The sequence below is a fragment of the Hyaena hyaena genome, unplaced genomic scaffold, assembly GCF_003009895.1.
Source record: "Hyaena hyaena isolate Hyena2069 unplaced genomic scaffold, ASM300989v1 scaffold_1351, whole genome shotgun sequence".
Taxonomy (NCBI): domain Eukaryota; kingdom Metazoa; phylum Chordata; class Mammalia; order Carnivora; family Hyaenidae; genus Hyaena; species Hyaena hyaena.
Genome location: NW_024081979.1, coordinates 292,385 through 307,913, shown reverse-complemented (window position 1 = coordinate 307,913; position 15,529 = coordinate 292,385). Strand labels below are relative to the sequence as shown.

Here is a 15,529-nt window from a genome sequence, read left to right as displayed (position 1 = left end):
CAGAGGCGCCACCACGTGGGGGACCTCGCTGACCTTCCAGTCCTGAAACGTCTGCTCCTTACGGCTGAGGGAGGGGCCACTGAATTCCCCTGAAGTTCCACAGTTTAATTGCTGAGACTCTTCCCTCTGTGACTTCTGTTCCTCCACAGCCGGAAGGTTACTGTTCTTCCACGGTTATTACAGTTATTGTCATTTCTGACAGTTTCCAGCTTTCAGAAGCACAGTGGTGCAGCCTCGAGGCTCTTTTCCAGAACACACGATCTTGGGGTGTGCGTCCGCCGCAGGGCCGAGCCGCCCACACGTCCTGGCTCCGTGTCGGTGCGCTTCTGTCTCCCCGGGACTTTTCACTCAGCCCTCGCTCTGCGTGTGCCGTCACGCGGTCAGCCCCGCGCAGCCCTTGCCTTTGGATGTCTGGCCTTACGCCCTCCGTCCCGTGTGGTCACTGCGCTCTGCTCCGTGCAGTCCCCGGAGGAGCCAGCCTGCTGGCCTCTGGCCTCTCCTGTCCACGTAGATTCCCTTCAGGGTCCCGGCCTCTTGGCTTTCCCCACCGCGCAGGCTCTTCTGAGAACACTGGACACCCCCGGTGGCCCCGTCTGGGTCTGGCCTCCCCACCTGCCCTGCACTGGGCCCCACGGGACCACCTGCACCAGCTCGCTCTGCTGACGTGTTGGCTTGTGCCCTGGGCTTGCCCTCTCCTGTGTCCCCCTGAAGACCCTTCAGAGCTTTCTGCAGCCACCCCGAGCTCATGGAGGCCGGTATAAGCCCCACGCGTGGCTGTTCGTCTCCGAGCCCTGGCCATGACCTTCTCACCTAAGCTTCCGTGTTTCTGAGGTACTGTTGTTTTGTAGATAAGAAACAGGCAGAGTCGAAACTGTGCCCAAAGCCCCCCAACGGGAGTGGGGGGGTGCTGCCTCCGCTCCGGCCGCTGCCTCCCCTCCCCGAGCCTTCTCTGCTTGGCTTGATACACGCCTGAAGGCCAGGGTTCTAGACCCCCACAGTCCACCTGAAGGGCCAGCGAAGACCCCTGTCTCGGGCTCCGCCCCCTCCGTGGGCTCTCCTGCCCCGTCTGGGCCTCCTGGGCTCTCCCCCTGCTCCTCTCCCCTCCCCCCTCCTCTTGGCAGCTCCCTGGTGCTCCCATCCCCTCAACAGGGGGTCAGTGGCTTAGATTTTTAAATTTTTTTTTTTTGAGAGACAGTGCAAGCTGGAGAGGGTCAGAGAGAGAGGGGAGACAGAGGACCCAAAGCCGGACTCCCTGCTCTCAGCGCAGAGCCCAGTGGGGCTTGAACTCAGGAACCATGAGATTGTGACCTGAGCTGAAATCAAGGGTCAGATGCTTACCTGACCGAGCCACCCAGGTGCCCCAAGTGGCTTAGATTTTTAAAACCTGTTTTGCTATAAAAGACACTTATAAGGAGAGCTGATAAAATTAGATTGAAGCCTGCCGATTAGGTGAGAGTACTGTCAGGTCTCGTTCTCTCTTTGGGTCTCATTTTGTTCATGGGAGTGTCGTCAGTTTGTTAGATGCACCGACGTGTTCAGGAATCAACGGGCATCACACGTGTCGTTTGTCCTCTGTGGGCTCAGGAACGCGCACGCGAGTCTGCGTGTGGCAGACAGTAACAGGAAATGGGGCAGGGAGCAGTGCTCGGGGGGCCTGGGGGGCCTGGGGGAACGGTGGACAGCAGTTCTTTGCGCTAGTCTTGCAACTTTTTCGATTTTGAAATTACTTCAGAGTAAAGCTAAACCCCCGGAAAAGCCTTATGGTGTATTTCTGTAAACTATGTGGCGCGGTTATTTCCTCTGAGAAGGAAGATCTGCCCGTTTCCCCTGATTTTCCTCCTGCATGTTGAGTCTTGTCTCTGGCTGAAGGAGGCCTTGAGAGCCCGCTGCCCTCTGTGCTCGGGGCGGGGGGGGGGGGGCGCTGCAGTGGCCACTGCCCTGGGGCTCCTGGGCTGGGCCTCTCTCTCTCTCTCTCTCTCTCTCTCTCTCGTGCGTGGTCTTTGCTGCTTTCCCTTCCCCCTCCTGGGCACTGGCCCGGCCAGCCCTATTAGAGGCCCTGCTCTGGGCTGGGCTTGGGGGCACACCTGGCTTGGGGCACCAGAACCGGGCACCTGCCTGCAGCCGCCGTGGTAACCTGACCCAGCCCTAACGCGGCGCCCGCCGGCTCCGAGCCCCCGGTTCTGTGGTCTTGCGAGGCTGGGGAAGCGGTCGCCAGGGCTGTGTGCTCCCTCCCGGGACCGTGCTGGCTGAAGGAGGCCTTGAGTCAGACAAGACGAGGGGGCAGCGAGGACCCCGGCAGCAGGAGGAAAGGGTGACCACTCGCTTTCAGAGGAAACCCAGGTTTCACACGCTGTTTCCGCTCACGCAGAAAGTGCCCGCGCGCCGTCGTGACGGGGCCGACCGTGCAGGGCTGCGCGCGGCCGGCTCATCGGCGGTGTCTCCTTGCAGCGCACTTACCGAATGCCAAAGGAGATCCGCGTGGAGCCCCAGAAGTTCGCCGCGGAGCTCATCCACCGCCTGGAGGCCATCCAGCGGACGCGGGAGGCCGAGGAGAAGCTGGAGGAGCGGCTGAAACGCGTCCGGATGGTGAGTGGGCCCCTCCTGGGGTGGGCCGCGGCCATCCCAGTTTCTGGATTAGCCCGTTCCCGTTTGGTTGAGTTGAGGGCGGCGTGAGGCTCCCAGGACGCCAGCTCCCGACGCCCTCTGCCCTGTCCTGGTGGGCTGGCCGCTCTGCTGTGACGCCCGTCCCTGCGGCCGCCACCGCACGAACCCAGTCCTCACTGCCTCACGGGCATGAGGTCCCCATGGCCGGGGCCCTGGGCCCGGCCTGAGAGCAATCAGTAGGCACTCAGCAGCCGCTCCTCTGCCTGCAGGGAGCCGGGGGTCCTGTTCCACATGCCTCTGGGGAGACCCCGCCCCGCTGCCGTCCCCAAGCGGTGGCCAGGCCAGAGCAACATCAGCTCAGCTCAGGGAGGACTGTTACGGCAGGCGACGCACACAGGCAGGTCCCACACACCCCTGTGCCAGGCCCCAGGGGACAGGCTCCACGGGCACCGTGCCCATGTGGGGAGCAGAGCGTGCACTTGGCAGGGGGGCTGGGAGCCCCACTTGTCATCCCAGGTGTGAAGAGGGTCATGTTCAGACAGAGACCCCTGCGTGCTGTTTTCTGACCTGCGCCCGTGCCTGGTGGAAGGCGGGACACTCGGGCGATTTCGCGTGATCTGTGACTTATTCCTGGGCTTTAACTGCCAGAGACACTTGGCTTCTGTGGCCCGTGGGTGTCATCCTGCAGGGTTTGTTCCCCCACGTGCTCAGGGGCTTCCGTCCTGAGGCGCTGATGACAGGCGTGTCCCTCGAGCGAGGCCTTCCCCATGCTCCTTGCACTTCACCAGATTGTTTACCCTCGAGGCCCCGTGCCCCGGGGTCCCGCAGCCGCCGTGTCGCTGGACGCTGTCCTTAGGTCTCCAGCAGGTAGGACGTTCCTACTGAAACAGCCCGGCTCGCTCAGTCGGTGGAATGAGTGGCTCTTCCTCTCAGGGTTGTGAGTTCAAGCCCCATGTTGGGTGTGGAGTTTGCTTTTTAAAAAAAAGAAAAAATGGCCACTACCAGGTGGGTGTCTTCCAGCCCCTCCTCGGTACTCCACGCCCAATACCTAAACCTCAAAAACAAACAATTGTTGTGGAGGCGCCTGGCCGCTCAGCTGGTAGAGCATCCGACCCTTGATTTCAGCTCAGGTCGTGATCCCAGGGTCATGGGATTGAGTCCCACGTAGGGCTCTGTGCTGAGCGTGTAGCCTGGCAGGATTCTGTCCCCCCTCGCCCAGGCCCCTCTTGCAGACTTGCACTCACACTCTCTCGCTCGCTCTCAAAACAAAAACAAGACACACCAAAAACCTGATTGTTCTTGAAGGAAGTGTTTCTGTACGTGATCGCCGGACGTCCACGTTTACCACGCAGACCTGAGCCCTCAGACTGTCAGAACCCCCGGGGGGTCCTCTTTTAGCCTCCATGTTCCCCCAGGGAGTCGTGTGCGTCCGGATCTGAAGATGCCGCCGTGGGGCACGGCCACGGTCACAGCCAGCGCTTTTCTGTCGTGCCCTCCGGGCATTGCACACGGGCCATGCCCTTGCTGTCCGGTGACACCCAGGTTTGAGATAAGGGGCCTGCCCACCCCCCACGTTTTTCAGATTCACCTAGCGTGTCAAAACCTGGGATTCGTGGTGGTGCCGGGAAGGGGGGGTGGTCACCGAGGCGACGGCCAGATGCTGAGGGAACCGCGTGAAAGTGTGTTTGAGCACCCGTGCGGAGTCACTGAACTTCTCTCCCAGCGACCAGGTGACTCCCATGTAGGCAGCGCAGTGCCCACCCACTGCCCGTCCACCAGCCTGGGGTCCAGCGGGGCTGGGTGCACACTAGGGGGGCAGCTGTGGAGGCCGCCTGTCCCTCAGGGTCCAGCGGAGGCCTCCGCGAGTGGAGGGGCTGTCGGGTGCCCGGCCTGTCTGGTAACCTTCTCTGAGGAATCAGCAGTCTGGAACAGAGTTGCCGTGGGGCACAGCAGGATTTAGCGGGAGCCAAACCCTGACTTGCGTGCGGTCGCAGGGCTGGCACCATAGCACGTCGGTGGCCCGAGCGGGCCTCCACCAACCCCCTCGGGTCACTCATGAGGTAAAAGTCCCCAGCGGTTTGTGGGAGAAGCTTAAGGAAGGAAGCGTTCACTCTCTCTCGTTGTAGAACCAGGCTCTCGTAATTGTGTCCAGTCTGTCGTCGTGGCTCCACGTGCCCGTGGCCCTGCAGGTGGCCGGGCTGAATGGGCATCGTAAAGGCAACCATAGGCATCCGGTGTATCTCTCTCGTGTCTGAGTTGTAGTCTCTTTCTCCATGGCCTCCCTGTCGGGTGCACACGGTTGCGCCTGGATCCACCAGACGCTCTCGGGGGGCTGGACCCGGCCGCACAGACTGCCCGGTGCTCGATGACTGAGCAGATGTTCAGACCGGTAGCCCCTTGTGTTTCCCAAGTATCAGTCCGGAATCAACTGGCGGGCCCGCGGTGGCTTCTGGACACGGTGCCAGGCTCTCTGTCACAGTCTCTGGCCTGTAGCCACTCTGCCCCCAGAGGCCTCCCTCCGTCCCCGGGGGGCTCACTGCCCCGCAGGTGGCCATGCAGACCCACCTGACAGCACTGTGTGCTTCAAAACAGAACAAAACAGGAGACAATCAAATTTAACTACATATCTACCAGGAATCCGTATGGACGTGAGAGGCCCTATCTTGTATGATCTTACAAAAGGTGGCACGTATAACTATGCCATAAGCTACAGTCTTTTTTTTTTTTATAGTTTATTTTTTTTAATTTTCTAAATTTATTTCTAGGAGAGAGAGATAGAGACAGCACGAGCAGGGGAGGGTCAGAGAGAGAGGGAGTCACAGACTGAAACAGGCTCCAGGCTCCGAGCCGGCAGTCAACACAGAGCCCGACGCGGGGCTCGAACCCACGAACCTCGAGATCATGACCCAAGCGAAAGTCGGACGCTTAACCGACTAAGCCACCCAGGCACCCCTAGTTTATTTTATTTTTGAGACAGAGAGAGAAGTGAGCGGGGGAGGGTCAGAGAGAGAGGGAGACACAGAATCTGAAACAGGCTCCAGGCTCTAGGCTCTGAGCGGTCGGCACAGAACCCAAAGCGGGGCTCGAACCCATGAACCGCGAGATCATGACCTGAGCTGAAGTCGGATGCTTAACTGACTGAGCCACCCAGGTGCCCCAACTATAGTCTTTTTAAAAAAGAGAATAATTGCAAATTTTTAAATAACAGTTTTGTTGTAAAATTTGGGAGAGAAGAATAAAGAAGAAAGTGAAAACTCTTACCTAGATGGGTCAGCAAACCTATAACATTTCAAACCCATAAAACTGATTCCCTACATATGCAGAGCCCGGAGTGTCCACCACCACCCCCCTGCCGCCCCCTGGGGATCGCGGGGGTCCGTGTCCCTCGGAGGGCACAGTAGAGGGTCTGGGATGTGAATTGGGGTGGGCTGTGGGAGCCCGGGGCCCCGGTCTGCCCGAGAGGGGCACACTCCCCCTCCCCCCACCCATGCGCCTGCCCCTCTGTCCTCCTCGGTGCCACCTTCTCCCTGAGCACAGACTGAAGCGTCTGTACCTGACCACCTGTCCTAGTGAGGGGGAGGGGCTTTCCCATAAGTGATGTTTCGTAGTGGAGTTTTCGAGATTTTCGAGATAGCACAGGAGTAGCTATCCCATTCTTTCCGGTTATTACCGGATTTACTCCCTGTTATTCCGGTTTACTCCCCGTTATGCACAATTCAGTGATGTGAGAAAATACATACAAGATTTGTCTTGGAATTAGACTGGTCAGATACGGCCCTCTTGATTGTCAGAGACTCCAGCAAAACCCAACTAGTTGTAACGTGACAATCAACCAAGAATAACAGAGCAGAGTAATAAAGCAGAAAACAAGAGCTCTTCAGTACAAGGACGTGTTCCCTTTGAAAATATAATGGAGGGCGCCTGGGTGGCTCAGTCGGTTGGGCGTCCGACTTTCGCTTTGGTCATGATCTCGCGGTTCGTGGGTTCGAGCCCCGCGTCGGGCTCTGTGCTGACTGCCAGCTCAGAGCCTGGAGCCTGTTTCAGCCTGTGACTCCCTCTCTCTCTGACCCTCCCCTGCTCACGCTGTCTCTCTCTCTCTCTCCTAGAAATAAATAAAACATTAAAAAAAAAAAGAAAGAAAATATAATGGAAAGGGGATGCCTGGGTAGCACGGTCGGTCAAGCATCTGACTCTTGATCTCAACTCAGGTTATGATCTACCAGTTCGTAATTTCAAGCCCCACATCAGGCTCTGTGCTGACAGTGTGGAGCCTGCTTGGGACTCTGTGTCTCTCCCTCTCTCTCTGCCCCACCCCCCAAATAAATCAACTTTAAAAGAAAACGGAAGAAAATATACTGGAAAGCATGGAAATAAACTTGAGGGCAAGGGAAATCAACTGAAAAACTAAAAATCTCTTTATTGAGAAACGGAGAAGAGAACTGAATCCCTCCCGAGGTTTCTCAGTGGGCTGGGCTGGGTGGGCGTGGTGGTCCTTAAACTCCTGGTGCGTGGCGGCCGCGGGTGTGCTCGCACTCCGCAGCACCCCGCCTTGCCCTGCCTCACCCTGAGCTCGGGGCTGCCGGCCCCCGCGGTGCTGTGCTGCGGGCTTGTTTCTGTTCCCGAGGGTGAGGTGTCTGAGTCGGCTGGCGCCAGGGGTGACTCGTGGCCTTGTCCCGCAGGAGGAAGAAGGTGAGGACGGTGACATGCCCTCTGGGCCCCCGGGGGCCGCTCATAAGCTGCCGTTGGCCGCGGCCTGGCACCACTTCCCGCCCCGCTATGCCGACGTGGGCTGCGTGGCCCTGCGGGACGCGCACGAGGAGAACCCCGAGAGCATCCTGGACGAGCACGTGCAGCGGGTCATGAGGACGCCAGGCTGTCAGTCGCCGGGGCCCGGCCACCGTTCCCCTGACAGCGGGCACGTGCCCAAGATTGTGGGGGTGCTGGGGGGCGTGCCCCCTGGGCACAGTAAGCACGCGCCCAAGTCTGGGGCGAAGCTGGACGTGGCCGGCCCGCACTTGCACAGGCACGGCCACCACCACGGTCACCATGGGGCGGCCAGGCCCAAGGAGCAGGCCGAGGTGGAGGCCGCCCGCCGTGTCCAGGGCAGCTTCGCCTGGGGCCCGGAGCCGCACGGCCACACGGCCAAGCCCCGCAGCCACTCAGAGAGCGCGGGCGCCGCCCCCAGCGCCGGCGACAGCCTGGCCTACAGGTGAGTGTCTGTGGCCACCTGACCCTTCCCTTGGGATCCTTTGTCCCTGAAGCAGTATCAGTAAGGGCCACGTGTGCCCTCCCGGGGAGGGAGGAGTCGCAGTGAGAGGCCGTGTCTCCTGAGGCTTCAGCTCAGGTCTTCAGGACCAGAATTCCCCTTTAAAAGTCGCCCAGCGAGGGTCAGCTGCAGACTGCAGGCGGGTGGTGACCCAAGGACCCCACCGCTAGGCCTGTATGCCAGGCTGGCCCGGGGCTCTGGGCCGGCCAGGGCTCCAGCCTTGAAGGGTGCTTGGATCAGGGAGAGGCGTCTGGCTGAGGAGTGACCGGGTCCCGGTGCTGCCGCCACCAGGCGGGTGACTGGGCTGGGAGGGCGAAGGACGGGGTGCCCTCGCCCTCCCAGCCGGTGCTGCCTGGACACCTTCCACTCCCCACCAAACACTCAGACAGCCCGCCCCGCCGCTGGCATTGGGGCACAGCCCCTGAGGACGCACAGCTCTATCAAAGCCACCACGTTCAGGGAGCCACTGTCCAGCAACAGGCCAGGGGGTCACGTCAGCAGTTGACTCCCAGTCTCTTGGTTTTGTAGCGGGAAGGCTGGCACCGCGTCCAGAAGAAACGCCAAGAAGGCTGAGTCAGGGAAGAGCACGGGCGCCGAGGTGCCGGGCCCCTCAGAAGACGCGGAGAAGAACCAGAAGATCATGCAGTGGATCATCGAGGGGGAGAAGGAGATCAGCCGGCACCGCAAGGCGGGCCACGGGTGAGAGGCGACGACGGCCTGGGGGGTGCGGCCCCGCCGGCCGCGGGTGAGAGGTGCCCCACGTCCCGGGTGATGCAGGCGCCTGCGTGCGCCACTAACGGACGAGCCTTCAGCACGGTTCTGCCAGGGTCTTGGAAGCTGAGGCCCGGCCCCAGCCACATGTCCTTACGCACGGTGGCAGTGAGCTTGCCGACACCCACCCCAAGTGGGGCCCTGTGCTGGCAGTGGGACCCTGACATGGCTTCCGTGTCCTGGGCAGGAGTGCCTGCTGCTGAGCCCGCTCTCAAGTCCCCACGCTTCTGCCTGAGCTCCTCTTGCTGCGCCCAACCTGCCAAGGGGGGGCCTGCCTTCACACAGCTGCGTCCCGAGGTTATTTCTGGGGTGGTGATGCCTCCACGTGACAGTGACCTAAGTTACCGGGGGTTAGGCAGGTATCTGGCCGTCACTACAGACGGGCCCCCAGGAGAAGCCGTCTGTGATCGCACCTGGTCACCCCCAGCCGTCAGTAGTGTCTACACCCTCTTGAGCCCTGGACTGACCCCACTGGGTCAGGGGCTGCTCTGGGAGGGTGTGGAACTGGCCCCTGGAAACACCTTTGCTTCCTCCCATGGGTCTGTCCATTGTGGGGGGGCCCTCGGGGGCTGGCGCTGGCCCAGACCGCACGCATCACACCCAGGTCAGCTGTCTGAGCCTAGTGGGATCTGCCTGTTGGTGGGCTGGCCACCCCTCCTTCCTCAGTCTCCCACTTCCCGGACCCTCTGTTTTGAATATGGTTGGGGAGGGTGGAGTGTGTGTGCGCATGTGTGTTGTGTGTGAGAGAGTGGGAGGGAGGGAGTAGCGTGTGCACACCTGGCAGGCAGCCCAGCCCGAGCGGAGACACGGGACTGCCACCCCTGGGTCTCTGTGTCTGGTCTCCACATGGCCGTGGGAACAAGCCTCCCACCAGCGTCCAGACACCTTTGCAGTCACAGAACCCGTCCTGGGCGAGGGGGCTTTCCAGAGCCCCTGTCTTCTTTAGTTGAGAGTCTCTGGATTTCTTTCTTGGGTTTTCACAAGGAACGGCTCTGCCCCAGCTGTTTGTCCCACACTGAATGGACGGTTTCTGTGGGTGAAGAGTAAAAGGCACAACTGAAAGCAGTCTCAGGTTGGAAGGTGCTTGATGTTGGGATGGGCCTTTTTCGATGGTGGCACTTCAGTCACCCGACCAGCTCTCCCTACGGCTGGGGTGCAGTGGGCCACTGTCTTTGTTCTCAATGTTATAGGCCAGGGAGGCGGGGGGTGGAGGCGGGGAGCAGCGGAGAGAGGGGGTCGGGGTGGGCCCCAGAGCCCAGGTCTCCCTGTGGCCAGCCCTGTGGGCTCCTTAGGAGGAAGATCCCAAGTGCCCTGGGTTTTCTTCCCTTGGGCAGGTCTGGGGTCGTGAGGGCCCTGAGCCGGTGGGGGGGCCCTCTCCCGGGGTTCCGACCTGGTGCTGAAGCCCCCTCTTCCAAGGGCGCCAGCCAAGGCCAAGAGGGGCTGCTGTTTTCAGTCTAATCCAGAGCCGCGCAGCAAAGGCTCACTGCGCAGGTCTAGAGCGCTTCGTGCTGGATAATGCACGTGGAGAGAGGTGTGCGATCACGTGGAGGAAACGTTAGAAAAAATGGAAAAAACTTTGGGGTCCCTGGGTGGCTCAGTCGGTTGAGCGTCTGACTTCGGCTCAGGTCATGGTCTCACGGTTCGTGGGTTCGAGCCCCGCGTCGGGCTCTGTGCTGACAGCTCGGAGCCTGGAGCTGCTGCAGATTCTGTGTCTCCCTCTCTCTCTGCCCCTCCCGTGCTCACGCTGTCTCTCTCTATCTCTCTCTATCTCTCTCTAATAAATAAAAAACATTAAAAAAAAAAAAGGAAGAAGAAATGTTTAAAAAAAAAGTTACAAAAGAAGAAGGAGCGCTGTGTCATGAGATGCCAGGGTGCAGCTGCCCCCGTGCCCGCCTGTCGCCCGCTTTCAGATGCTGCAACGCCTGTTCTTTTGCTCCCAAAGGTCTTCCGGTGCCAAGAAGCAGCAGGCGCACGAGAGTCCCAGGCCCCTGTCCGTCGAGCGCCCTGGTGCCGTGCACCCTTGGGTCAGCGCTCAGCTCCGCAACTCCGTCCAGCCCTCTCACCTCTTCATTCAAGACCCCACCATGCCACCCAACCCAGCCCCCAACCCTCTGACCCAGCTGGAGGAGGCCCGCAGGCGCCTGGAGGAGGAGGAGAAGAGAGCCAGCAAGTTACCCTCGAAGCAGAGGTAGGGGCGTCAGGGAGAGCAGGCCGCACCCCCAGTCAGGGCCGCCTGGGCACAGCTTTGGGGCTGTCGCCCCCCGAGGCCTGGGCACGCCAGCAGTTCTGGTTTCTCTCCAACGGGGCGCCTCCGGGGCGGGGCGGCAGGCCGCCGCGCAGTGTGACAGGGGCTGGGGCAGGAGGCCATGACCGCCCTGCTGGGTGTGGGGACGGAGCGTCTCCCCTCTGAGCGCGCCGGCCGCTGCGCAGGCTGAACTCGGGGTGGGGGTCCTGGGGGCTCCTGGGGACGGGGAGCCACAAGCTGCGCCACGTGCGGGTAGGACGGGGAGTGTTGCTTAAGTACGTGTGGGGTACAGTCTCCGCGAGGGACCCCGAACCCCACCGTCCCCTTTGCCGTGGCCTCCTTGGCCTCGAGGGCCAGGGAGGCCTGACCCACTGCTGGCGCGGCCTCGGGCCGATGCGGCCCCCCACCCCGGGGAGCACCCCTTTGTGGACAGTGCGCCTTCTCTCCGGGCCAGAATGTGGCTCCCCCTGCCTTTTCCGCTGGGCCTTTTCCCAGACTGAGTCGGTCATTGGAGTTCCCGGATGGATCAGGGAAATCTGCAGGTGCCACCGAGGCCCTGGAGCCTGGTCACACGTTGGCCCTCTCCTCCTTGCCCGGCTACGGGCCATCCTTCCTGGGGGCCTCCCCGTGCGTGGGGCCACCAGCTCTTGCGTGCCTGTCTCATCAGGCCGAGCCGGAAGCCTGAGTGTGTCCCCTGGTCGTTGAACGTGACCATGTTTACGGCCGCCTGTCTGACGCCCCGTGACTCTGTCACATAGGCCCAGAGCGCCGGCGTGGTGCTCTGGTGCCGCTCGGTCCGACGGGGCCGCGAACTGGAGGCAGACAGGGCGGCGGAGGGGCCGGCGGGCGGGGGGGTGGGGGGCGTGTGGCCAGGAGGTCCTTCCTGCTGCACAGACCCCGGGGGCGCCGTCCTTGCCCCCCCAGGGAGGGCCGGGCTCGCGTGCTCGCGGCAGACAGGGCGGCGGAGGGGCCGGCGGGCGGGGGGGGTGGGGGGCGTGTGGCCAGGAGGTCCTTCCTGCTGCACAGACCCCGGGGGCGCCGTCCTTGCCCCCCCAGGGAGTGCCGGGCTCGCGTGCTCGCCTCCCGCCAGCACACACAGGCCCCGCGTGCGCCCTCACTGGCCATGGACACCAAACCGATCCGCACAAGCCTCTCGGGACCCCGTAGTTTGGGCTGTGAGCCTCCTGGCAGGGTTCTGGCCGCCGGCCCCGGCGTCTCCGTTTGTTGCCGGTCCGAGGCACGCGGGCCTGTGGTAAACGACTCCGGGCAGGAGTGGAGGTCTGAGCTCTTCGGGGGGTGCCCCCGCCCCAGCTGGGGAAGAGAAGTCACTGCGAGGGCCGCACAGCATCGCGCCCAGGGCGACAGCCGTGTGCGGAGCTGCTGCCGGGCTGGGCCTTCCGGCGGCCGGGGACCGAGCGGCCACAAAGCGGAGAGGACGACGAAGAGCACGGAGGAAGAAGAGCCGGGCCGTCCCCAGAAGGCTCCCGTCGGCGCGGAGGGCGCGACAGGACCCGCGGCTCCCGCTGTCGTCCGCTGAGGGAGCAGGGACTCTGCATTAACTGCGGCCTCGTGTTTGCTGCCCGGCGCTGACGGAGCCCGCGGAGCTCCGGTCGTGTGGTGTGCTGTGGGGTCCGCCGCGCCCGGCGGGCGCCCGGTTCGGTGGTGACGGGCCCTCCCGGGGGCCCCGCACGCGCAGCTCACTGCCGCGGTTGTTCCCTAGGTATGTGCAGGAGGTCATCCAGCGGGGGCGCTCCTGTGTCAGGCCAGCGTGCACGCCCGTGCTGAGCGTGGTGCCAGCCGTGTCGGACTTGGAGCTCTCCGAGACAGAGTACGTGCGCCCCCAGGCTCTTGGGTCCGCCGCCCGCCCCCAGGACGGGACCTGGGGCGCCGCGCTGAGGAGCCGGAGCCGGCCGGCCTCAAGCTTCCCGTCTCTGTCAAGGGAGACACGGGCCATCCCTGTGGGACACATGGGCAACAGGCCGGAGAGGAAGCTCTGGTCTGTCGCCTCGGCTCTGGCCCCGTGGCCCCCGCCCCACCTGCCTTTACTTCCCTGAGCTTCCCAGCCAGGCGTTGGGGCTCCCTGGTGTGCGGCCGGGGGTGTCCCTCCCAGCCTGGCCCCGCGGGCGCGCGTGTCCAGGTGCTGTGGGCACACGGAGTCTGGCTCTGTGCTTGCGTGGAACGTGGGGTTTGGGGCTTGGCACGTCTGCGCCCCAGGCAGGCGTGGTGCAGGGCGGGGATTGGGGACCACGGGTAGACTTCTGCTCAGCGCAGGACAGAGACGGGGCCCCCTACCTCCTCCCACACAGCGGTTCGTCACGTGCGGCCAGATGCCTGAGTGACTCAGAGCCTTCCCACCGGCTCACCCCTCCAGGGGGGGGTCTCTGGGCAGGGAGGGACCCTGCACCCCTCCGTACAGAATGGCTCCCTATCCGACTCCCCTGCCCGGTGAGGTTGCGGCACTTGGGGAAGGAAAGCAATCACCCAGGAACTGGTCTTGAGTGGCGGACAGCCACCCAGCCCGAGTAACCGCCTGCTGTGGTCCTGGAGCACCTGGGCGACGGAGGGTCCCAGTGTGAGCTCGGGGGCCCTCTGACAGGACGCTGCGCCCCTGCTGGCAGGGGCCCAGAGCCGTGTCCGAGCACATCCGGGCAGCTCCAGAGCGGTCAGGGGACGGGGACCGCTAGAGGGAGGCAGGCGCGCTGCCTGCACGGCCTCTGCGCCCGTCAGGCCAGGTGGCTCTTCGCGGTGGTCCTGGGCGGGAGACCTTGCTGGCCTCACGCCCTTCTCGGCAAGTGTGGCCGGCCACCGCCTCTGCTCCTCAGACCGGCTCTCTGCTGTGGGGCAGGTCCATTTCCGGACCCCGCACGGTGCCATTTGTCCAGCCTCTGGCCTTCAGGGTTCCTGAGGCCTTGGGGCTCCAGGCCCCGCCCGGGGTACGAGCAGCGAGTGTTGGTTCCAGGAGCCGGGGTGCCCTTAGAGACCTCGCGGTGGGATCCACCCCAGAGAAGCCACGGTTGTGTGGTCTGGGAGGGCGGAGCCACGCTCCAGCCAGCTCAGGCCACGGGAAGGCCAGAGGCCATGGGCAGGAGGCTGAGGGTTGAGCTGGCGTCCGTGCCGTGGGTTTCGGAGAGCATGGCGTCGGCACAGCCTCTGGTTGAGACCCCACACGGAGTGAGGCCACAGGGGTGTCCGGGCCTTCGCACACGGCCGGGCGCGTCCTCCCCGGTCCTTGCCCTTTGTTGGGGGGTGGGGGGAGCGAAGCCCTTTGGAGTGTGTCCTGTGTGACCCCGAGCCCACCGGTCACTGTTGCGCCTCTGCCCCCAGGACGAAGTCGCAGAGGAAGGCGGGCAGTGGGAGCGCCCAGCCGTGTGACAGCATCGTGGTGGCCTACTACTTCTGCGGGGAGCCCATCCCCTACCGGACCCTGGTGCGGGGCCGCGCCGTCACCCTGGGCCAGTTCAAGGAGCTGCTGACCAAGAAGGGCAACTACAGGTGAGGGCCGGGCGGGCGGCGGGCGGGCCCCGCCCTGTGTGCGTGCGCGGGAGCGGGCGGGGCCCTCACCTCCCGCCGCCCCTCGCCCGCGTCCCGCAGATACTACTTCAAGAAGGTGAGCGACGAGTTTGACTGCGGCGTGGTGTTTGAGGAGGTTCGGGAGGACGAGGCCGTCCTGCCCGTCTTCGAGGAGAAGATCATCGGCAAGGTGGAGAAGGTGGACTGAGCGCGGGCCTGGGCGGCCCCCGAGGGTCACGGGCGTCGCGGCAGACGCACCAGTGCGGGCCAGGGGCCACGTGCCGCCTGCCCCTTCCCTCCGTCGGCGTCCAGACGGGCGGGCGGCCCCCGGGTCCCCGTCCGGCCGCTGACGAGCAGGGCGCCGCCGTCCGCTCCTCAGCAATACTCGGCCCGTCTGGGCGTGGCGCCCGCCACAGGGCCGCCCCCACCAGCCTCCGGTGACTCCCTGCTGCTGACCGCGGGCAGCCCACCCGCTCCGCGCCCCGCGCTCACACTGCAGGCTCTGCCCCTCCTGGGACTCGTCCGCCCCACCCTGCTCGGGCCTGGGGTGCTGGGGGCCCCACGGGGGCCTCTGTCAATTGTACATGTCACCGAGTGCCTTCAACACAGCTTGTCTCTTGCCTGCCACTGTGTGGACCCGGCGACGGAGCCCGCAGCGCTCTCCCTCCTCCACCCTGCGTTTCTGGAGCGCGGGCTTAGCGGGTCCCGGGCCCCTCCCTCCCCTTTAAGGGCCCCTGTAAATATGTACATTTCTCAGGCCAGGGCCAGCGGGGTGGGGGGGGCTGCCGCAGCCCATTTTTCATGCGCTGACTTGTACAATTATCTTTTCAAAGGTACTTGGATAATAATGGAATAAAATCATTTTTGAACCTTCTCTGGCCGTGGAGAGCACCTGTTTTCTGTGGGTGGAGCCCGGTGGCGACCTTGCCATCACCCGCCAGCGTCACCTGAGACCTCTGAGGGTCCGTGCGGGGGGTGGGGGGGGCGTCTGCTGGAGGCACACTGACAGAGCTCTGGAGGGGGGGGCCCAGACCCGGAGCTGAGCCGGAGATCTACCCAGAAGGGCTGTGGGCAAGGGCCAGGCCCCATTCACGATGGAACGGCCCAGGAGGCTGTGTGGCCAACGCCGAGGG

General features: G+C 63.5%; 1 protein-coding gene across 3 annotated transcripts in view; it reads left to right on the top strand.

The window, feature by feature from the left end:
• The window catches only part of AXIN1 (axin 1), a 57,942-nt gene extending 42,672 nt beyond the window's left edge, over positions 1 to 15,270 (top strand). For 2 of the 3 annotated variants that reach the window (XM_039223424.1, XM_039223423.1), the window contains exons 5-11: positions 2,449 to 2,586; positions 7,284 to 7,813; positions 8,399 to 8,569; positions 10,584 to 10,829; positions 12,607 to 12,714; positions 14,211 to 14,378; positions 14,478 to 15,270. In XM_039223424.1, the coding sequence (XP_039079355.1) occupies positions 2,449 to 2,586; positions 7,284 to 7,813; positions 8,399 to 8,569; positions 10,584 to 10,829; positions 12,607 to 12,714; positions 14,211 to 14,378; positions 14,478 to 14,604 (1,488 nt within the window). In that variant the 3' untranslated portion in view covers positions 14,605 to 15,270. The remainder of the gene's footprint in view (positions 1 to 2,448; positions 2,587 to 7,283; positions 7,814 to 8,398; positions 8,570 to 10,583; positions 10,830 to 12,606; positions 12,715 to 14,210; positions 14,379 to 14,477) is intronic. The other variant, XM_039223425.1, reaches the window with a different exon arrangement.
• The last annotated feature ends 259 nt before the right edge of the window (positions 15,271 to 15,529 follow it).